The sequence below is a fragment of the Lynx canadensis genome, chromosome B1, assembly GCF_007474595.2.
Source record: "Lynx canadensis isolate LIC74 chromosome B1, mLynCan4.pri.v2, whole genome shotgun sequence".
Classification (NCBI taxonomy): domain Eukaryota; kingdom Metazoa; phylum Chordata; class Mammalia; order Carnivora; family Felidae; genus Lynx; species Lynx canadensis.
This window is the reverse complement of record NC_044306.2, coordinates 192,721,578-192,745,390: the sequence shown is the minus strand read 5'-3', so window position 1 is coordinate 192,745,390 and position 23,813 is coordinate 192,721,578. Positions and strand designations below refer to the sequence as shown.

Sequence of the window (23,813 nt, the reverse complement as noted above, 5' to 3'; positions counted from 1 at the left end):
ACTTGGAGACTAAACCACATCCTACTAAAGAATGAATGAGCTAACCAAGAAGTTAAAGAAGGACTTAAAAAGTTCATGGAAGCTAATGAAAATGATAACACCACAACCCAAAACTTCTGGGACGCAGCAAAGGCGGTCATAAGAGGAAAGTATATAGCAATCCAGGCCTTCCTAAAGAAGAAGATCTCAAATACACAACCTAACCTTACACCTTCAAGAACTGGAAAAAGAACACCAAATAAAACCCAAAACCAGCAGAAGACAGGAAATAATAAAGATTAGAGCAGAAATCAATACTATCGAAACCAAAAACACAGAACAGATCAATGAAACCAGAAGCTGGTTCTTTGAAAGAATTAACAAAAGTGATAAACCACTAGCCACTTTGGTCAAAAAGAAAAAAGAAAAAGAAAAAGAAAAAGAAAAAGAAAAAGAAAAAGAAAAAGAAAAAGAAAAAGGCCCCAAATAAATAAAATCAAGAATGAAAGAGAAGAGATCACAACCAACACAGAAGAAATAAAAACTATAATAAGAGAATATTATAAGCAATTATATGACAATAAAATGGGCAATGTGGAAGAAATGGGGCAAATTCCTAGAAACATGTACACTACCAAAACTGAAACAGGAAAAAATAGAAAATTTGAACAGACCTATAACAAGTAAAGAAATCAAATTACTAATCAAAAATCTCCCAAAAAACAAGAGTCCAGTCCAGGGCCTGATGGCTTTCCAGGGGAATTCTACCAAATATTTCAGGAAGAGTTAATACCTATTCTCTTGAAGCTGTTCCAAAAAATAGAAATGGAAGGAAAACTTCCAAACTCTTTCTATGAAGCCAGCATTATCTTGATTCCAAAACCAGAGACCCCACTAAAAAGGAGAACTATAGACCAATTTCCCTAATGAACATGGATGCAAAAATCCTCAACAAGATATTAGCCAAACGGATCCAACAATACATTAAAAACATTATTCACCATGACCAAGTGGGATTTATACCTGGGATGCAGGGCTGGTTCAATATCCGCAAAACAATTAACGTGATTCATCACATCAATAAAAGGACAAAAACCATATGATCCTCTCAACAGATGCAGAGAAAGCATTTGACAAAATACAGCATCCTTTCTTGATAAAAAACCCTCAAGAAAGTAGGGGTAGAAGGAGCATACCTCGAGATCATAAAAGCCATATATGAATGACCTAACGCTAATATCATCCTCAATGGGAAAAAACTGAGAGTTTTCCCCGTAAGGTCAGGAACAAGACAGGGATGTCCACTCTCACCACTGTTATTCAACATAGTATTGGAAGTCTTAGCCCCTGCAATCAGACAACACAAAGAAATAAAAGGCATCCAAATCGGCCAGGAGGTCAAACTTTCACTCTTCGCAGATGACATGATACTCTATATGGAAAACCCAAAAGATTCTACCAAAAAGCTACTAGAACTGATTCATGAATTCAGCAAAGTTGCAGGATATAAAATTCATGCACAGAAATCGGTTGCATTCCTATACACCAACAATGAAGCAACAGAAAGAGAAATCAAGGAATTGATCCCATTTACAGCTGCACCAAAAACCATAAAATACCTAGGAATAAATCTAACAAAAGAGGTGAAAAATCTATATACACTGGAAACTATAGAAAGCTTATGAAAGAAATCAAAGGAGACACAAAAAAATGGAAAAATATTCCATGCACCTGGATAGGAAGAATATTGTTACAATGTCGATACTACCCAAAGCAATCTACATATTCAATGCAATCCCTATCAAAATAACACCAGCATTCTTCACAGAGCTAGAACAAATAATCCTAACATTTGTATGGAACCAGAAAAGACCCCAAATAGCCAAAGCAATCTTGAAAATGAAAACCAGGGGCGCCTGGGTGGCTCAGTCGGTTAAGGGGCCGACTTCGGCTCAGGTCATGATCTCGCTGTCCGTGGGTTCGAGCCCCGCGTCAGGTTCTGTGCTTGTGGTGACAGCTCAGAGCCTGGAGCCTGTTTCAGATTCTGTGTCTCCCTCTCTCTGACCCTCCCCCATTCATGCTCTGTCTCTCTCTGTCTCAAAAATAAATAAACGTTAAAAAAAATTAAAAAAAAAAAAAATGAAAACCAAAGCAGGAGGCATAACAATCCTGGACTTCAAGCTGTACTACAAAGCTGTAATTGTCAAGACAGTATGTTACTGGCACAAAAACAGACACTCAGATCAATAGAACAGAATAGAGAACCAGAAATGGACCCACAAATGCATGGCCAACTAATCATTGACAAAAGAGGAAAGAATATCCAATGGAAAAAAGACAGTCTCTTCAGTAACTGGTGCTGGGAAAACTGGACAGCAACATGCAGAAGAATGAACCAGGGGCGCCTGGGTGGCTCAGTCGGTTAAGCAACCGACTGCAGCTCAGGTCATAATCTCGCAGTTTGTGAGTTCGAGCCCCGCGTCAGGCTCTGTGCTGACAGCTCAGAGCCTGGAGCCTACTTTGGATTCTGTGTCTCCCCCTCTCTCTACACCCCACCCCCCCCCATGCTGTGTCTCTCCACCTCTCAATAATAAACAAACGCTAAAAAAAAATTTTTTTAATTAAAAAACAAAAAAAAAAGAATGAACCTGGACCACTTTATTACACCATACAAAAAATAAACTCAAAATGGATGAAAGACCTAAATGTAAGACAGGAAGCCATCAAAATCCTTGAGGAGAAAGCAGGCAAAAGCCTCTTTGATCTTGGCTGCAGCAACTTCTTACTCAACACATCTCTGGAGGCAAGGGAAACAAAAGCAAAATTGAACTACCAGGACCTCATCAAAATAAACAGCTTCTGCACAGCAAAGGAAACAATCAGCAAAACTAAAAGGCAACTGACGGAACAGGAGAAGATATTTGCAAACGACATATCAGATAAAGGGTTAGTATCCAACATCTATAAAGAACTTATCAAACTCAACACCCAAAAAACAAATAATCCAGTGAAGAAATGGGCAAAAGACATGAATAGACACTTCTCCAAAGAAGACATCCAGATGGCCAACAGGCACATGAAAAGATGTTCAACACCACTCCTCATCAGGGAAATACAAATCAAAACCACAATGAGATACCACCTCACACCTGTCAGAACGGCTAACATTTACAACTCAGGCAACAAATGTTGGCAAGGATGTGGAGAATGGAAACTCCACATTGCATTGGTGGGAATGCAAACTGTTGCAGCCACTCTGGAAAACAGTATGGAGATTCATTAAAAAATTAATAGAACTACCCTACAACCCAGCAATTGCCCTACTAGGTATTCATCCAAGGGCTACAGGTACGCCATTTTGAAGGGGCACATGCACCCCCATGTTTATAGCAGCACTGTCAACAATAGCCAAAGGATGGAAAGAGCCCAAATGTCCCTCAATGGATGAATGGATAAAGAAGATGTGGTGTGGGTGCGCATATACATATATATATATATATATATATACACACATATGTACATGTATATATATGTATGTTATGTATGTATAATGGAGTATTACTCAGCAATCAAAAAGTATGAAATCTTGCCATTTGCAACTACGTGGATGGAACTGGAGGTTATTATGCTAAGTGAAATTAGTCAGAGAAAGACAGAAATCATATGGCTTTGCTCGGATGACGACTTTAAGAGACAAAACAGATGAACATAAGGGAAGGGAAACAAAAATAATATAAAAACAGGGAAGGGGACAAAACAGAAGAGACTCTTAAATATGGAGAACAAACAGAGGGTTACTGGAGGGATTGTGGGAGGGGGAATGGGCTAAATGGGTAAGGGGCACTAAGGAATCTACTCCTGAAATCATTGTTGCAGTATATGCTAACTAATTTGGATATAAATTAAAAAAATAAAATTAAAAAAAAAGGCAGATGTTTGGTAATTAGATGTTTGCCCTATCATACAGATGGGTTACTCAGATAAAATTTACCTCTGCTAATTACTCTTATTCTGGGAAAGACCCCCAGGTTAGAATCTGCTATTAGTTAAGGGAGGGACAAGGGTTTCTCTTGAGCCCACTGGGTCTAGATTGCCTTAAGCTCAAAATACTCTTCATGCCAACGTGGTCCAACTTGGAGTGGCCTGTCCTTGACCCCTACAAAGTATAGTGTCAAGAACGAGAAAAGACTCCTCAAATAGTTAAATATACAATTACCAAATAACCAAGCAACTCCACTCTATCCAAAAGAACTGAAAATGGGTACCACATAAATGCTCACAGCCCAATTTACATCAGGCAAAAGTGGACACAATCCTAATATCCACGCACAGACAGGTAAATTGTATACACCAACAATGAAAATACCATCCAGCCCCAAAAAGGAATGAAGCGCTGATACCTTCTACAACATGAACCTGGAAAACCTGTGAAGTAAGACACCACACGCAAAAGGCTGCATATGGTATGATTCCACTCACATGAAATATCCAGAAGAGGGAATTGCATAGAGTTCACAGAGATCAAAAGCAGACTAGCAGTTGCCGGGGCCTGGTGGCACAGGGAATGGGGAGTGACTGGGTTTTTTTGTTTGTTTATTTTTGAGAGTGAGAGACAGAACGAGAGGTGGAAGGGCAGAGAGAGGAGACACGGGATCCGAAGCAGCTCCAGGCTCTGAGCTGTCAGCACACAGGGCTCAAACCCACGAACCATGAGCTCGTGACATGAGCCGAAGTTGGACGCTCAACCGACTGAGCCAACCAGGTGCCCCAAGGAGTAACTGTTTAGTGGGCATGGGGTTTAATTTTGGATGATGAACAGATTTTGGAAATAGACTGAAGTGCAGGTTAAATAATACTGGGAAAACACTAAATGCTACTGAGTTTTTCCTTTTAAAATGCTTAATTTTTTAATTTGAATCCTACCTCAATAAGAATTGTTGTAAAGAATCAAAAAGGAGGGGTGCCTGGTTTAAATGTCCAACTCTTGATTTTGGCTCAGGTCATGAGCTCAGTCTGTGGGATTAACCCCTGTGCCAGGATCCTCCCCCTCTCTCTCTCTCTCTCTCTCTCTCTCTCTCTCTCTCTCTCTGTGCCCCTCCTCTGCTGGTGCTCTCTCTCGCTCTCTCTCAAAATAAATATTAAAAAAAAAAAAAAAAACAAATCAAAAAAGAAAACACGTAGTAAAGTCCTTTAAAAACAGCAGCCACTGGTGACTGGGCTTCTGGGCTTTGTTATGCCCCTTACTGGCAATGAGGGGAGTAAGTTCTTTCCCTGGATGTTTCCTCATCTGCACAATGGCCAGGGTGGATCAGATCACTCATTCTCCATTGGTACAGCCACTATCGGCTGCGTGGAGCACTGTTCTAAATACACAGGGCCACCCTGGCGCCCCCAGATTCTGATCTGCCCAAGCAGGAACCGTGCCCGTGTTTTTGTGGTGAAAAAGCTGATCTCAGACAGAGCCCGCCCCCTTCCCATGACTACATCCATCAATGACTGTATTTTAAGCCACAGTTGATTACAGAAGACAACATCATAAATGAAGTGCATTTATTAGGAAGATAAACTCCAAATAACGAGTAGCTCGGAAGTACACTTGGCAACCTCACAGGACAAGGAATCTTAACGGAGTCCACGGGATTTTGCTTACACCACAAAAGGAGTTTTAAGGCAGTTCAATTTGGCGGCTACAAACACGATGTGTGTGATATAAACAGAACATTCAAAACTAAGGCCCCCCGAACGTCCCCAGTATCAACACATCTCTGAACTAGTCAGGTCGACAGATCCTGTTCAGGACAGAATCCAAGTCTCAAATGCAATTCAGGAGGACGAAGACCCAGAGGCTCTGCTGGATACCTCCTAAACTTGCGCAGCTAACAGACTTCTGTGCTATTACAGGCCTCCGCCCTCATACCTTCTTATTTCACATGAACATTTTACACTGTCCTGGGAGAACAACACACATTAGGAGAGAGGACAACAGGACTCAGTATCTCATACCACAAACCAGATGACAGAAAACAAAGGACCTACACAGACACACTGAGAGAAACAACTTTTCTGGCAGGTCTCCGGCAGGCATGGAGACGAAGCTTAAAAATATGCCAGGGTGAGCTCCGTCTTTCCCTCCGTGGTTACCACCTGGATGAGGCTCCCCGAGTTCGGTCGGTTTTTCTCTATGATCCAGTCGTGGAAGGTTCTAGAACAAAGAAGATAAGCTTTACATTTTCAAAGCAAAACTCTCGACAACACATGCTTATATTCACAGCAGTGGCTTGGAGGTAGAGGACAGCAGCAGCAACAGTGAAAAAGCCACAGGGACACATAGCCAGGTCCCCAGTGCCCTCAGTACTCATTCTAATGTCCAAGTGGCAGCATTCGGTGAGACTTTAACTTTGGTTTTTGCATTCTGCTTCATTGTTAGAATCCTTTACAACACACTAATATGATTTTAAGTGATTTAAAAAAGACTGTAATTAGTTAATTCTAAGAGAAAGACACGTACATACACAATATTTTTAATTTGAACAAGTGCGTGCACAAACGAGCAGGGGAATAGCAGAGGGAGGCAGAGAATCTCAAGAAGGCTCCACACTCAACACAAAGCCTGACTCAGGGTTTGATCCCACAACACTGGGATCATGACCTGAGCTGAAATCAAGAGTCGGACGCTCAACTGAGTCACCCAGGAGGCCCGAATGTGCACAATTCTTTATACTTTCCCATGTTACCTTTCCAGAAATTTAAAAGAAATTCATTCACTTTAAGTAACCATTCATAGAACACCACAGCAATGGGAAAAGATAGCAAAAAAAAAAAAAAAAAAAAAAAAAAGACTATTACAATAAAATATGTGAAGTGCAGGAATGGGGGAATTAATTACGCTGCATGCAGGGAAGGAACCCTGCCTGGGAGAGTTGGGAAGGCCTCCTCTAAGAAGACAGGAATTATAAAAGGGCACAGCAAATTCACAAGATGCAACAAGTACCTGGTAATTTTTTTTAATGTTTATTATTTTTGAGAGAGAGAAAGAGAGAGAATGACACGAGTGTGAGCAGGGGTGGGGGGAGGGGGGAGAGGGAGACACCGAATCCGAAGCAGGCTCCAGGCTCCCAGCCGTCAGCACAGAGCTCAATGCGGAGCTCAAACTCACACACCCCAAGATAATGACCTGAGCCGAAGTCGGACGCTTAACTGACTGAGCCACCCGGGTGCCCCACAAGTAGCTGATAATTTTCACACAAAACATTTACATTTGAGTACTTGGTCCCCTTGGACAACCCACCAGCTAGGACTCCGGACCTTGTTCAACTAGGAAGCACTCAGGAGTTTCTGGCATATACTTTGGTAGTGACCAGCAGCCTGCTAGACCAGAGCCGATGTTTAGCTGTCAAGCCATTCAAGATCCCACTCCAAGGGCTGAACAAGCCAAGGGCAGTTATTCCATAGACCCAACAGCAAAGCACTGCTAAAACTCCCCCAAAGTCCCATCCACATTGTGACCCATCTCTGGGGTGGGGCAGGGCTTAGGGATGGCTCTGAGGGAGACCGGTCAGATGGCTGGATGTGAAAGGGAACATGCGTTACTCATGCATGTTTTAAACTGTCTTAGTTCGTCTTCATTAGCGGTCTGCAGTAGACAAGGGAAACACCATCATAACCACGGAGAGCAAAGGCTAACATACTCCAGACATTCAAAGTACATTTCATGCCAAACTTCATGTGAGTTTTCAAATCCCACAAAGGTGCCATGATTTCTGGAACAGAGGGTGGCTGGCTGGGACTCCACTACTTGGCACTAATTCAGAAACGTGACCCCCGATGGATCCATCTAGAATCCAGGTCATAGATGCTATTGGAAATACTGGCTTTTACAAAGAAGCTCAAATGCAAAACACAATTCAAAACTTGGGAGGCAGAAGTAACTGTGGGCCTAGTTAAGACCACAGGCCCTGCGGTCATACTGCCTGGGTCAAATCCTGGCTCTGCTATGTGATCTAGGGCATGTTATTCATCCCCCTTGCCCCCCATGCCTCAAGTCCCCAAATCTTAAACACAGATGACAGGCCCTCCCTCAGTGACTTGCTATGAACATTAAATAAGATTATAGTTAGGGGCACCTGGGTGGCTCAGCTGGTTAAGCATCTGACTCTTGATTTAGGCTCAGGTCATGATCTCACGGTTCGTGAGTTCAAGCCCTGATTGGGATTCTCTCTCTCTCTCTCCCTCTTGGGATTCTCATTCTCTGTCTCCCTCTCTCTCTCTCTGCACCTCCCCCACTCTCTCTCAAAAATAACTTAAAAAAAAAAAAAAAAAGATAACAGTTAAAAAATGGTGCATGATGGCACATAACAAGTGCTCCATAAATACTGGTTCCAAACATAAAAGTCCCAAATGCCTCTCAACTTAATTAAAATGAGATGTAATAGCAGGCCAGAAGCACATCCCAAACTTTGCAAACATCTTGTACACAGCTGTCGAAGCAGCAGACACACTGGCTCTTTGAGGTAAGGCCGTCTCCCGCGTGGGGAGGGCAAGGACATCTTCTTCATCTCCCTGTCCCAGGGCCTAGCCCAGCACCTGGCCCACAGTGGGTGCTCGGGGAATACGTACTTACCACATGGAGGGCTGTGGGGAACTGAGATCCAGACAAACACAAAAGAGTGAGAAAGCTAACTCCTTCTCCATGATCTTCAAATGCCACCCATATCCACAAATGGGTGAATGTGATTTCAGGAACAAAGGACACTCTCTGTGGGTCTGTGGCTCAGCACTAACTCAGACACAGGAGCCCAGATGTTCCCTAGATCACCATCTGACTCCCACACTGCTGCTCCTCGTTAGCAGAGACAATGGTGTTACTGGGAACAGAGAGGTTTACCAAGCACTTACTATGGGTCAGACATCATGCCAAGCGCTACCACATTTAATCCTCCTGATAATTATGGATTCCGTTATACAGAAGGGGAAGCTGAGGCCTAGAGCAGTCAGGCCATGCTCAGGCTGGTCAGCTCAAGATTCATGTCAGCACTGTCAACCCCTCCTGAGACTCACTCTGATGTGTCACATACCCTCCAGAGGCCTGGGAACCTCCCAAAGCCACCTGCACTGGGGACCTAAGAGAACACAGCCTAGTCTGTAAAAGGCAGAGAGATGGGGCTGGAAGCTCCCTGTTACCGACAGTATGTCAATACTCACTCAACCAGGAACTCCAAGGGCGTCCAGGAACTGAAGTCGGCCTCGGGCATTGATTTCCTGTTCATCGGGGTATCCAGGGTAACCCTGCAGTGCACAGAGACAAGCCTGTTGTGTGTGCCTCCCTTCTGTAAGAATTATAGCTGCCCGGTCCTCCTTAGCCAGGAAAATGCAATGTGAGCCTTTGGCACCAAGGGTGGCCGCATTTACATGGGGAGATCACAGGAGGACAGACAGAGGCCAGGAAGCCCTCCACATATACAGAGATCACGTCCGAGCATAATTCAGTGAAGTGCTCTGTGACTCACCCTTCAGGCAGACAGGAACAAAACAAAAGAGCCTTTTTAAAAATACAGTTTTGCCTTTTCTTAAATATAGTCTTTATTAAACTGCTTTGCAATTTGTATCTTCTTCACTCCCTAAAATGTAGCAGACTCATTTCTCATGATTTTTAAAGTGTAATAATAATATTTCTTTAAGTAGGGGAAAAAAGACAGCCTCATCCTTCGTTCTGGGACTGTTTCCTATGAAACCTTATGATTTTCAGCAAAAGGCTACAGAACTCAGAAATGTAGGACTCTCCCAAGAACATTCAGGACTCAGAAATCATTCAAAACAGCTGGGGGAGCAGGTCACGGAATCACAGAAACTCACAAACAAAAGGGAGCTGGAAAGCCCTGTGCCCTAGCAGGTCCCGACGTCCCTTTTAGAACTACAGGCAAGAGACAAGCCGGTTGGTGCTGGGATCCTTCCAGCAGGAAGGAACCCCACCTCCAAAGCAGCTGCCTTGCCTGGGGCCAGTGACAGGGACCTTCTTCCAGGTCACAAATAGGAACGTGTCCCAGTTTCCCATATTCTCTCTCAGACACTACTGTCCCCACCTCCCCCCCACCACACACACACAAATACACACATGCAAAGGCTAAAGTACAATCTCTCTTCCACTGGCCTTACAATGATTTGAAAGAATACAAATATTAAAAAGAAATGCATAGACTACTTTTAATAAGGAGGGACAGAGGGACAGATGGAGGGAAGGAAAGAAAACAAGGAAGAGGAAGACAGACAGACAGACCCATCCCACCAGCCAACCATTCTGGACAGCCTGGGACGCTCCACCATCTGAAGAAGTATCTTTAGGGCCTCTGGCGAATGTGAGAAGCCAAGGTGACAGGACACACAAGTCCCTGGTGAAGAGCTACTCAAATGTTAAGTCCTGGCAGCGAGGCAGAGGCGGGGAGTGAGCGGGGAGCCCCGACCACTTACGGGAGCACGGCGATGGCTGCAGAGCCGGAGGGCATGCCGCTGTTCTTCCCGGCGAGGCTCTGGCAGAGCTGATGAACAGCACCCTTGGCCATGCCGTAGCCAATCATCCCTGGGGAGGGGGAAGAAAACAGTTCAGTGACCAGTGGCCACCACTAGTGTGTCCAGAGAACCCCACGGCAGGATGGGAAGAAGAGAAGGATGGACACCTGTGGAGAGAAAGTGAAAGGGACATAGTATTCAAGGGCACCTACTATTCACCTGGCAGTTGACATTTACCGTAAAAACCATGAGGTTCATCTTATTTTTACTGCTGAGCCAATGGGGAGGCACCGTGAAGGTGAGTAACGTGCCCAGGCTCACACGCAGACTTGCACCGAGGCTAGAGGCCAGGCAAGAGCTGTGTCTAAACCCTCAGGTCGGTAACTTGTGGGCGAGATGGAGCACTCATCCGGAATGCACGCTGCCCAAGTTCAAATCCCAGTTCTTCCACTTACCACTACAGAAATCCCAGGCAAGTTCTCAAAACCTTTCTAAGCTTGGGTTACCCCATCTGTAAAATGGGGATAAAGTACTTAATTGCGGGCTCAGCACAGGGTAGGTGCTCCCTAAATGTTTCCCATCAAATTAACAGAAGTAATGTGCCCTGGAGTCCCACACGCTGTTTAAAGTATAGCGACTGAGCAATTTTCACGTGAGTATACGTGCTACCTATTAATTTTCCTTTCCTCCCGCTGGCCAATCACTGTTTGCTGACTGACTGAAGAAGCAAGGCATGTCTTTTACTAGGACCAGTTTCTATGTCCCCCACAGCACCCAGCTGTGGATTCTCACTAACCAACAACAAAGAAGCATGGTTAGTTGTTGCAGACACCTCTCCTCCTCCTGAAAACCAGTTTCTTTCGAAGATCAGCAGCCTCCTTAAAAAAAAAACCCAGCGCACATGCTGTTCAAAGTGTAACAGATGAGGAGACCTCAAAGGTCCAGGGGGAGGTGGGGATCACAGCCCAGCCGAGGAACCAATCACTAACCTCTTCAACAGCCACCCTGAATTGCAAAAGAGGGTCAAGGTCTCAAATAGTTATTTAGAAGCACAAGAAGGTTTCACCATCTCTGGCTTCTCTGTTTAATCAGGGGCAGGAGGCCAACAGTGATATAAAGATTTACCTCTGCACGACTGAAATAAATCAATGTACAAATCTTATTCATCCAGCCCCAGTCCCCAGCAGACGCCCAGGGGCCCCTCTTCATTCTATTCAAACAATATGATGCAGAAAGAAACAAGCAACCAGCAACAAGCTACCAGCATCCTTAATGGTTTGATTCCGCGGGATTCTACATGATGTTGGTAAGAGGGTCATTTGCAAGATGCAAAAACAAACAAACAAAAAAAAGCATTCATTAAAAAGATAAATACTTTTCCTCTCAATATAAAATGATCAATGTAGTCCCTAAGGACTGATTCCCAAACACAGCACAGATCCCTAAGTGGTCAACAAGTGATTGCCATCAATTCTGATAGTTTATCGTCCAAGAGACAGGAGACAGTCTATAAATAACAAGCCTGAACACAGGAGCGTGGGGTTTTCTGAGTACCTTTCCAAGTGAACACTTTCCAGTTTTGAACAACCCTTCTTGTGATGAAGGACCACTAAGCCTGTCTGTCATTTCTTTCTGGACTATATACATAGATTTCCCTAGATGACTCCGGGATCAGAACTGAAGTTAAAACATTTCATGATTCAAATAAATTTAACATCTAACTAAGAACTTAAAGATGAACAAGCTTATTAACATCTAAAGCAGAAATAGTTGGGTTTTTTAAAGTCTGGAATAAATAACAAAAGTTCACATTTACTACTGACTCTATAATCTTTCTAAGCCATTAAGAGATTTGCAAGTCACAACCACCATATAGAGGAGGTAGTATTATTTATCCCCATTTTACAGATGGCAAAACTGAGGCTCAGAGAGGTTAAGCAATTTGCCAAATATTACACAGTAAGTGGCAAAACCACAACAGAAAACCAACCTGGGTAGTTCTAGAACCTCCCTTTTTTTATATATATAAGTTTATTTTGAGAGAGAGACAGCGAGCATGAGCGTGGGAGGAGCAGAGAGAAAGGGAGAGAAAGAATCCAAAGCAAGCTTCGTGCTGCCAGCACAGAGCCCAACGTGGGGCTCAATTTCACGAACCATGAGATTATGACCTCAGATGAAATCAAGAGTCGGACCCTCAACCAAGTCACCCAGGTGCCCCCAGAACTTGCAGTCTTAACCAGTATCCAAAACTATAAATAAAAAAGATATTTAAAGACCAAAACAAAGAAAAAGACTATTTCATCCTTTAGAAAAATTACTCTTTTAGTTATAAGGTTTTCTTTTTTAAATGTCAAGCCATTACTCATTTTTCTATTCACTTTCTACTGGCTCTGCCCTGTGTCACCTTTGATAAAAACCAGATCTCAACCAAACCAACATCGAACATTTACACAGCTTTAATTATTGGAATAGCCATGGGCCTGTAAGATCACATGCTCTGAGAAATCTAATGAGAAAGTGAGTGGCAGGAAATTGTTAATTTATTAAGAGGACTCATAGTTCAGTGACTTACATTAAAATTGAAAAGGCGCTCCAGATCTCTACCACTTACTAAAGAGACCCCAAAAAAATTCCCCTCCTTTCTTTTTAACGTTTATTTATTTTTTAGAGAGAGAGAGGGTGCGTGTGAGTGGGAGGAGCAGAAAAAGAGGGAGACAGAGGATCCGAAGCGGGCTCTGTGTGGGCAGCAGAAAACCCACGTGGGGCTTGAACTCATGACCATGAGATCAAGATTCGAGGCAAAGTCAGTTGCTTAACCAGCTGAGCCACCCAGGCACCCCATCCCCTCCTTTTTTTTTTTTTTTTTAAATTTTTTTTTTTAACGTTTATTTATTTTTGAGACAGAGACAGAGCATGAACGGGGGAGGGGCAGAGAGAGAGGGAGACACAGAATCAGAAGCAGGCTCCAGGCTCTGAGCCATCAGCTCAGAGCCCAATGCGGGGCTCGAACTCATGGACCGCGAGATCGTGACCTGAGCTGAAGTCGGAGGCTTAACCGACTGAGCCACTCAGGCGCCCCCCCTCCTTTTTTTAAAGAAGAGTTTACTTAGGTGGTCCACATAGACACTTTCCACCTCCCTGTGCTGTCCCTAACCCCATTTAAATTTCGTTAGCCTCATTCCAAAGGGAGTGCTACGGGTTGAATCGTATCCCCGCCCCACTCCCAAATTCATGTGTTGACGTCCTAAACTTCAGTATCTCAGAAAGGTGATTGTATTTGGAGACAGGGTCTTTAAAGAGGTAATTAAGTTAAAATGAGGTCTTTAGAGCGGGCCCTAATGCAATCTGACTGGTCTCCTTACAAGACAAGGACATCAGGACACAGACACACGCAGAGGGACATCCACGTGAGGACACAGGGAGAAGACCAAGGAGAGAGGCTCCAGAAGAAACCAAACCTTCCCACACCTTGATCTCAGACTTTCCAGCCTCCAGGAACTGTGAGAAAATAAATTTCTGTGTTTAAGCCCTACAAACCATGGTCTGTTTTCATGACAGTCTCCCAGGAAATACACGGAATAAAAATGCAAAGGAAATCACGGTTCTGTTCTGATGCAGCAGAAAAAGCACACAATTCAGAAATGATCAGGATTTTGGTTCAAAGTGTAATTACAGCTTACTTATTACATAATGACAAGGTCCTGAACCTAAGTTCTAGTTCGCTTCCCTGTAAATGAAAAAGGTAGTAACAGTCCACCACGGGATTAAATGAGAATATATGTGAAAGGAAAGAGCAACTATGAGAAGACTCGGCAAGTGGTGGGCATTGTATATACATCGACGCCTCTCATGCCTCACAGTTACGCTTCAGGGAGGTGTTACTGCCATTTACGATTAAAGAAACTAGAGCAGAATTTGGTCAAAGACCTCAAATAATCTGTTCAAAGCCTCTCAACTAAAGTGAAGAATCCACAGTCAGCTCTCTTACCGAAAGCCCCACCATTTCCAGGGGCTGAGCTGCTTCTCAGGGACACACGAACACAGGGTGATGAAGATAAAACTTATTTATTAACTGATTAGTATCCACCTCCTCACCATTCATACCCTGGGTGGATCCCAGATGAATGGAGTGGTGGGAGTCCCAGATTACAGGACTCTGCACCCACCATGCACATGAAGACAATGCAAACAGAAGGGGTCGGAGTCCTACCCCTAAAAAAAGCCAGGAAGCACACTCCACCCAGCTGTAAAGCCTCCTGGAGGCTAAAGGGCTCCCAGGTCCCTCACCTAAGGAAGCATCCAGCAGCCCAGGGGGCGAGGGCAAGCGCTCCCATTTCACACACTGGGAAACGAAGGCCTACCGGGAGTCCCGTCCAGGGCGGCCTTGGCACCAGCCAAGGTGAGGAGGCCTCCTTCTTTGAGGTGCCTGGTGGCCAGGTGGCTGGAGATGATCGACGTCCACATGCTCTGCTTCCACATCAGGTCACAGTTTTTAAAGAGAGCTGAATGAGAAAACAACATGTGAGCCGAGCATTCACAGGGAAGAGACTGAAAGGTAAGCTCCACTCACGGCGTCCCATGAGGAGGCGTTGACAGCCACTCCTGCTCTCTCAGTCCCTGACTACAAGGTCCAGTACAAAACAGCACAGGGCCGTGGTCAGAGACCTGGGTTCGAATCCAGGCCATGTGACTACCCAAGTCTCGAGTTTCCTCACCTGTAAGGTGGTTAAAATTTTAGCCAATAAATGAGCACTGTTAACAAATAGGCTGAACTGGCTTTAACTCAGAAATTGTCCTACTTTATGAAGGACAGTAGATTTGTAATAAGAACCTACACGTCTAAGTCAAGTTTTACCTGTGATCAATCTGAGGCACTTATACTGCATGGACATAAAGAGGGTTCTTATAGAGCACATTTTTTTATGGCTGAAAGTTGAATGCCAGCTTTAAAGACTCTTTAGAAGAAAGCTGCTCAATCATTTCATGCTTATTTTAATCCTCTGACCTTGCCCAAGACATGGTGGGGAATAAGTGGTAACGTGATCACATCACCAGCTGGGCAAGACACCCAGAATCCAGAAAGCAATCCCTCCTGATACCAGAGGAGGGGTCTTCAGTAAGTGATAACCAAGGTATTACATTTCCCGGCTACAAAGAACTAGACAAAAACAAAAGTATGGATCCACATTTATCAATTCTTGTTCCCGAAACACACAGAAGGCCATCAGGGTGTTCAGCCAACCTGATCACTCCACAAAATACCAATTTTATATTTAACTGATTTCACAGATCAATTCCTTTTTAAAGAGCTTTGACTTTGTGGGTTCAAGCCCCACGTCGGGCTCGACACTGACAGCTCAGGGCCTGGAGCCTGCTTCAGATTCTATGTCTCCCTCTCTCTCTGCCTCTCCCCTACTCACGCTGTCTCTCTCTCAAAAATAAATAAATATTTTAAAAATTAAAAAAAAGAGCTTTGAATGATAAACATAGAAGGAATAACAAAATTTAAAAACTGCTGACTCAGGCAGAGATTATCAACGGAGGCTTAAAACCAATAGGTTTGGGGAATTTGAGACCCTCAAGGTGCTTAAAAATAGGATACTCACACATGATGCCGAAGTAGCATCCCACAGATCACTTACTGATCGCAAACAGAAAAACGTATCTTTACGATGGAAGTCTGCCGCTACCACCCTAATCAAGCACCGTTTGGCATCACTATGGATCGGTACGGTGATCTGACAGGGTAAGTGTCCCCACATGATGTCACAGGAAGCACACATCACTCAAGAGGAACTCTCGCCTCCAAAACATTCAACTCGAATCTAATTAAGTCTCTAGACCTAAATTCTAGTTCACAAGAAATACCATGGACAGAGGAACAGGTAAATGACACCTTACAGAAATGGCTGGACAAATTCGGTCTGTGGAACTTTCTCTGGGAAAAGTGCCCTGTCTACCACCAAGTCTATCACAGAAGAAAAAAGTAATTCTAGATTAAGAGACTAAAAATAACAACAAAATGCAATGCACAAACCCTCACTGGAAAATACATTTAGGCGGGAAAAAACGATAAAAGATTTGGAATAAACTGGAGAATTCGAATATAGGCTGAGTTTTATTAATCTTATAGAATTATTATTAATTTTCTTAGGTATGGTCACAGTATTAAGATAACGTAGAAGAATGAGTTTACTCCCTGAAGATATATGCAGAAGTGTGTTGAAATTCTTACTTTCAGATAGTGAACAAAAAAATACACACGCAGAATACATATGCACAAGAAAACAAGAAAGCACACGTATGGCAAATGTTAATATCTGAATTTAGAGGGCACAGGGTGTTCAATGAACTGTTCTTCCAATTTTTCTGTATGTTAGAAAATTTTCATAATAAATATTGAAAAACATACTCAGCTTTAATAAATGCTCAATTTTTAGTCCTTTTTTTTGGAAATTTATTTGAGAAAGAGAAAGAGAAAGAGAATAGGTGCACACGCGGGTTTGAGGAGAGAGAGAGTGAGAAAGATTCCCAAGCAGGCTCCGTGCTGTCAGCCCAGAGCCCCAAGAGGGGCTCCGCCTCACAAACCATGAGATGGTGACCTGAGCTGAAATGAAAAGACAGATGCTTGACAGACTGAGCCACCCAGGTGCTCCTTGAGTCCTTCCGACTTTCAGAATGATTTCATACACATCCCCCAGTTCCCACCCAGTAATAGGCCCTGAAAGACTGGGATGGAAACAATACTTATTCCATTCTGCTTCTACTTCAAACTTCAAACTTAACGTCCCTCTCCCGTAACCCCCGTTATGGGAAGTGTTTTCTTCATCCGTCAAATGGGATGTTAATCCCTACTGCACACACCTACCAAAGGTTCTGGGAGAAATACAGAAAAACCTGTCTTTGCCAGCTGGACAAAATGCAGAGCAGAATGAATGATTCACTGAGAAAAGGACTCACACTTGGATTTGGCATTGCCTCCGGCCCATCCTCCAGCCACACAAAGGATTGCATCCACCTTCTCTTCACCCAAGAGCTTTCCGACCTCAGCTGTCACCTTAAACAAAAGGGACAAAAAAGGTGCAATAAGCAGTCAGGTAAACCCAAAAAGACTAATGTCCTTACAGATGCCTCAGTTTATTTTTCACTCGTTTTGAAGTCAGCTACCAGTACCTGGCAATTAACCCTTTGAAGATTAGAGGAAGGACCAATCTACAGTAACCATCTTAGACAGTGAAACCCAACTACATTTCAATGTGATTTTTAGAAAGCAATCTAGGGGCGCCTGGGTGGCGCAGTCGGTTAAGCGTCCGACTTCGGCCAGGTCACGATCTCGCGGTCCGTGAGTTCGAGCCCCGTGTCAGGCTCTCGGCTGATGGCTCAGAGCCTGGAGCCTGTTTCCGATTCTGTGTCTCCCTCTCTCTCTGCCCCTCCCCCATTCATGCTCTGTCTCTCTCTGTCCCAAAAATAAATAAACGTTGAAAAAAAAAAAAAAAAAGAAAAGAAAAGAAAGCAATCTAGAGTCTTCTTTTGGGATGGTTAAGACATTAGCACCCCTGGAAGAGAGCAATGAATGAATAAAGAAAAGCAGGAAAAGGTTTTTAAAAAATCACCGAGAGCTTCAATGCCCACAGCTAACCTTCCGGTCTATTTCTGTCCAGACTTTCTTCACACATCACAGAATCTCAATCTGAGATAATCTATTCTTTTCTACCCTCATTACAAACATCCCTTTAACTCCAACTCCAAACCATAAGTGCCAACAGGAAATATTTTTAAAAAGAGCAACAAAAAATAGTCAACTATACTTCATGTAAAAAAAGATATAGTCAATGGCAAAATGTTAGTAAATCCCAGGTACATGGGGGATCATTTCTCTCTTTACTTCTGTTTGAAATTTTTAAAATGTTGAAAATACATACATGTCATTTTGTTACAATTTATTAAAACAAAAATCTGGCAGGACAGGCAAGTCTGGCCATCGACCGCTTTCACATTTCTCCAGAATGGCTGAGACGACTTAACCCAAGACCGTGTATCTTTGCCCGTGGTTAAGTTAGTCCCCTACCTCTTTCCCCAGCAATTTCTGAAGCCTCACATCACTCCTTCAAAGAGAATGCTTTGGCAATGGAAACCAATCTTTCATCTCCCTACACCCCATACCTACATCTTTCCTTTTAAGAAATTCCTGAACTTCTGAATTCTTAAACCAAGTCCTGTTACCAAGAGCCCAAGCTGCCAGAAGTTGGCGATCTCCCAGTGTCCATATGAACACACAACCTTGTACATGCTCATCTTTTCAGGGAAACACGGAGCCGGAGAAACGAGGCACCTGTTTGACTTTTACAACATCTATGCCTTTAATTCCTTCCCCTTAAATTTTGCTCTCTGCCCAATGGTTTTCCATAGACTTAATGCCTTTCTCATGTCTTCATCTCCTGTCTCTAGTGAATCTCATGCCTAAGGGGCCAATTTTACATGGGTTAGGATTAAATTTCCTCTTCTGAAGCCTTAAAAACAAACACTGGAGGTCATGCTGTTTATCTGGAGCAGAAGAGCCAGTGACAGACACTGATCACAGAGAACCACAGCCAGAAGAGCCGCCGCCCAGGTGCCCCACAAACTCCCCATTTCTAAAAGGGAGATCAGTCAGAAACGTTTTGCGAGTGTTACAGAAGCGAAGCAAGTTGATGTGAATAAAGCACTCAGGATGATGCCTGACACAAAACTATGCCTTGTTGGGTTTTATTATTAAGCCCATTAAGGCCAATAAGTAATCAAGTACAGGAAACATTAGGATCAGATTAAGTAAAAACAAAAATCTATATTCTGGAAAGTCAGCTGGCTTTTTATATTCTAACCTCTGTGAAACCAATGCTCTAGAAAGACTGAGTGAGCAGGAGTATCCTCAGTATGGGCTTTTTTCTTTCTTTCTTTTATTTTTGGACTTATACACACCTATGTTTGGAGAAATGGACTGGAAGGAAATACTACAAAACATTAACTGCGTAATGGGACTAAAAATGACTTCCCTGTTCTTTTTGCTTAATTGTATTTTCTACATCATACATGTATCACCTTTAAAATTTAAAATATTCTTGGGACACCTGGGTGGCTCAGTTGGTTAAGCATCCAACTCTTGGTCTCAGCTCAGGTCATGATCTCACAGTTCGTGGGTCTGAGCCCCACATCGGGCTCCGTGCTGACAGCGTGAAGCCTGCTTGGGATTCTCTCTCTCCCCCTCTCTCTGCCTCTCCACTGCTCACATGCTCGCTCTCGCTCGCTCTGTCTCTCTCTCTCTCTCAAAATAAATAAATAAACTTTAGAAAAAATTTTAAAACACAGCTAGGGCCATTAAACATCAGACCCCCAGTAGTGTTCAGATTACTAGGGAGAATGTAACTAAACAAAAAGCAGACTCTGAGCTTAACTGAAGTTGTTAGTTCAGTCTCTTATTAGGAAATCCCATGCTCTCTACTCCACCACGAGCTAGCTTTTTGGCCATGTCACTTAGTGTCTCATCTCCTAAGCTACAAAATGGGTCTACCCCCACCTACCCGCCTGCCTCACTGAGTGCTTGCCTGTAAAAGTACGTCACATCACACAAAGAATAATGCGGAGATTTCCTTGGGAACATGGGCTGCAGCACTGACATGAGAACCACAGAGAGCACAGTCCCCCGTGCAGCTTATGGGAATGGCTCTTCCAGAAAGGTCGGCCCATGTAAGAGCATCTCTGATATTTATACCAACATGGCCATCAAACTGTCACTGTCCTTCTGGGCAATGACACTATCACAGGGAGAAACAGGGGTATTTCACAGTTTATGTATTTATTGGACTTCTTGTTTTACAACAAGCATATCATTGTATAATTAAAATTACCCTGTTTTGTTAGGGTTCATGCTTTGAACTAGGGAGCTCCACTTTTTAGAATGCATCCTAAATAATCAGAGATAGAGACAAAGATGTTCAGCACAGGATTCTTGATAATGGTAAAAAAAGAAAAACTGCAAGCCATTTCAACGTGCAGGAAGAAGAAACTAAAGAAATTAAAAATTACATGCCGACACAGAGGGGTTTTTTCAAGTGATCTGAGAAGTATTTAAATTAAGTATTAAGTTAAAAAAAAAGCTGACCATAAAATATAAAATACAAGATTATCTCAACTTACAAAACTAAAAACATATAGGATGCATAGGAAAGACAAGAAAATGGGCCAAAATGTGAACAGTGAGCTAAAGAAATGGATTATGAGTAATTTATCCTCTTTATATTTTTTTCACTTTTCCCAAATTTCCCCCAATGAGCACAAATGGCTTTCATAAACAGAAAGCACTAACTGGAGGAAAAAAAAAAAAAAAAAAGAATGCATTACCAGAGGAAACCACTCCCCAGGGTTTCCCTACCACAATGCTCGGTGGGTCTTTTTCTGGAATTACCTGGTCGGCCTGCTCCGTAAATGAGTCCGTCATTCTAACCACGACACTAGCACTAGCCTCTTCATTCTCCACCACGTCGATGCTGGCAACCCACTGGAGTGAAAGAGAAAACAGCTTTGGTCAAGAGACAATTAGTTGTTTTCCCAGAAAGATCCACACTCAGAAATGGGGGCAGTGTAGACAGATGAGAGGCTTAAATGAAAACCCACCAGAGATAGAGAACAAACTGAAGGTTGATGGGGGGTGGAGGAGAGGGGAAAGTGGGTGATGGGCACCGAGGAGGGCACTTGTTGGGATGAGCACTGGGTATTGTATGGAAACCAATTTGACAATATATTTTAAAACAACAACAACAACACCAGAGAAAGAATCTCACTACTGACCTCTCATGCTCCTTACACACATTTGGCTTCAGCCAGTCCACTCCTTACTGAGCCCCAGCCTAGCCCATCTGCCCCCAAACACCTCACCTTCCTCCTCCACTCTCACCTCTTAAGGCAAACCCTGCACTTCCAGCGACCCCTTGACCAGAGCAAAAAAGCAAAACAGCTTTGTTTGTAAAGGGCCAGAAAGTAAATACTTTAGGCTGGCCGTATGGTCTGTGTTGCATCTACTCAAATCTGCTGTTGTGATGGCAGAGCACCCCAGACAATATAGATAAATGAAGGAGTGTGCCTACATCCAATAAAACTTCAGGCACTAAAACCCCAGAAATGTGAATTTCATGTAAGTTTCACATGGTACAAAATTCTACTTTCTTTTTATTTTTTTCCCCAACCATTTAAAAATGTGAAACCATTCTTAGTTCTTGGGTTGTACAAAAACAGACAACAGGCCTAGTCTTCCCGGAAGGACTAAAGTTTTCAGACCCCTGCCCTAGAGCACAGAGGGATGGCTTTGGTTTTGGGAATCAGACCAAAGTTTGAATCCTGGCCCTGCAAGACAGTGGCTTTCTCATAGAGGTTAACAATTAACAGGATTAATGTGAAAATTCACTGAAATGGAGCATGCTACAGCTCCTGGCACAGGTGACACACAGTTCCTACTAAGAAAGTTCCAGGGCCCTGAGGTTCACAGGACCCAGAGATATATATCTCTACCACAAGCTATGAAGAACACAGCATCCATTTAAGAACACTCACTACTTGTATGTCACCAGCCACGGGGGGATACAGACACAAAGAAAAGGTTGTATCCCAGTCCCTCCCAGAGTTCCTAGAAATGTAGGGGTGGGGACCGGGGAGACAGAGTCCAAGGTAAATCAGCTTGTCAGATTCTGCCAAGTCAGAAATAAACCAAAGTGGCCCCAACAGGGGGAAGTGCTCCCACCGGGGAAAGGCACAGCTCTCACATCTGTAACACATGGATACCAACAGGATTCACTAAATTCAAGTTTGGGGAAGAGTAAATGAAATTAATAAGAGTATGTGAGAACACAGTGCCTAGCCAACACTCCTAATAACACTGTCACCACCATCCACCTCCACAGACCCTGGAAGATGCCTCAAATAGTCTTCCGAGTTGAGTAAAAAGACGGTGGTGTGCTTAGAATCCATTAAAAGTCCTATACCAGAGGCTGAGCCAAAAGAAAATCCTGGAGCCCTTTCTTCCTGGTCCCGGGGCTACCCTGGCCCAGGCTGCTGCTACAAACTAAAACCCCGAGGCAAAACTCGCCCAGAGCTCCAGCACATTTTGTGCAAGTGACAGCTGCAGGGAGGAGACAGAGGGCGGAGTCCCCACCAGAAAAGCACTGAGCCCTCCAGAGCTGCTGGGGTCAGGGTCCCTGGCCATACGTCAGCTCCGCTCCTACTAGCCCCCTACAAGAAGCAATACCCGATTATGCAAAGTAGTTCAAACAGTCTTTCCAAAACAAAGAAGCCACCAGCATTGGTGGGGCTCAGCCTTCCAACAATCGGGTGCAAGGCTGGCTGAAGGAACCGGGGTAATTATAGCAATACTAATAGCTAACATTTAAACAGCTTTTACCACAAGTCAGATACTTTACAAGCACACCAATGATCTCATTCAATTCGCACAAGCCCCTAAGGGGTAAATACTAGTATTATCCCCATTTTAAAGACGGGGAAACTGAGGTTCGCGGGCTTTAATCAATCAGTTAACGACTAGTAACCCGCGCCACGCAGTCTAACTCCAGAGCCTTCCTTCTCATTGTTTCTCCATGTACCCTCAAGCCCGCTCCTCTTTATTCCCCTCTGGAACTCTCTCCGAAGCCATTCCAGATTTTCTGGGCCTGGCGGAGCGGGCAGCCCCATCGCCCACCTCCTTGCAGAGCAAAGGCCCCGCACCTAGGATGCGGCGTAGGCACGCACTCGTAGCCAGGAACAGAGCAATAGACCTGTGCACGCACGTGCAAGCACTCACGTCTGGCCCTGTACACGGGCCCCGGGCTTTGACCAGACTGCCCTCCAGGGCCGCACCGGTAAGCCCCTCCGCTCCCCAGTCACCAGCGTACCCGCCCGCCACCCAACCCGAAGGTGCCGCAAAGCCCCGCGGAGACCCGGCCGAATTACCCAGTTGCGGGCCCGGAACGCCTGCACGCATCGGGAGCCGAGCGCGCCCCTCCCGCCGTACACCAGCACCCGGCGCGCCTCTCCAGCGACCGCCGCCATCCCGCTCCGCCTCCCGCTCGGCTCCCGAAGCTCCGAATGCCCGGAGCCCGAACGCGGCTCCCCGGCTCGCCCGGCCCCGCCCCGGCCGGCCCACCCACCGGGCCAAGAGGGACCGCGGGGCCGCCGAGCCCGAGCCGCGCCCGCTGCTGCCCCCTAGCGCGCGGCCACGCACCTGACAGCCTGAGGGTGCGCAAGCCGCGCCCCGCCGCCCGCCGGCCTGTAGGTGCTGGGCCCCCGGGGCGTGCAGGGCGCAAGGGTGG

General features: G+C 44.5%; 1 protein-coding gene across 1 annotated transcript; it reads right to left on the bottom strand.

Annotated features, from left to right (window-relative positions):
• Positions 1-5,514: 5,514 nt before the first annotated feature.
• Positions 5,515-23,571, bottom strand: QDPR (quinoid dihydropteridine reductase). The gene is made up of 7 exons (XM_030314151.2): positions 23,455-23,571; positions 20,924-21,016; positions 17,443-17,539; positions 14,844-14,984; positions 10,444-10,552; positions 9,181-9,264; positions 5,515-6,181 (listed from the first exon to the last, which is right to left on the bottom strand). The coding sequence occupies exons 1-7, from the start codon at positions 23,551-23,553 to the stop codon at positions 6,076-6,078; spliced, it is 729 nt and encodes a 242-aa protein (XP_030170011.1). The 5' UTR covers positions 23,554-23,571; the 3' UTR covers positions 5,515-6,075.
• Between the last annotated feature and the right edge of the window lie 242 nt (positions 23,572-23,813).

Bases quoted from the DNA above. Each gene is read 5' to 3' on its own strand.
- QDPR (XM_030314151.2), bottom strand. From the start codon at position 23,553: ATGGCGGCGGTCGCTGGAGAGGCGCGCCGGGTGCTGGTGTACGGCGGG. The intron at 14,985-17,442 runs GTGAGTCCTTTT...TTTCTCATTCAG, and splicing joins AGGCAATGCCAAATCCAAGT to CTCTCTTTAAAAACTGTGAC. The intron at 9,265-10,443 runs GTAAGTGGTCGG...TGTGCACTGCAG, and splicing joins GCAGCCATCGCCGTGCTCCC to GGTTACCCTGGATACCCCGA.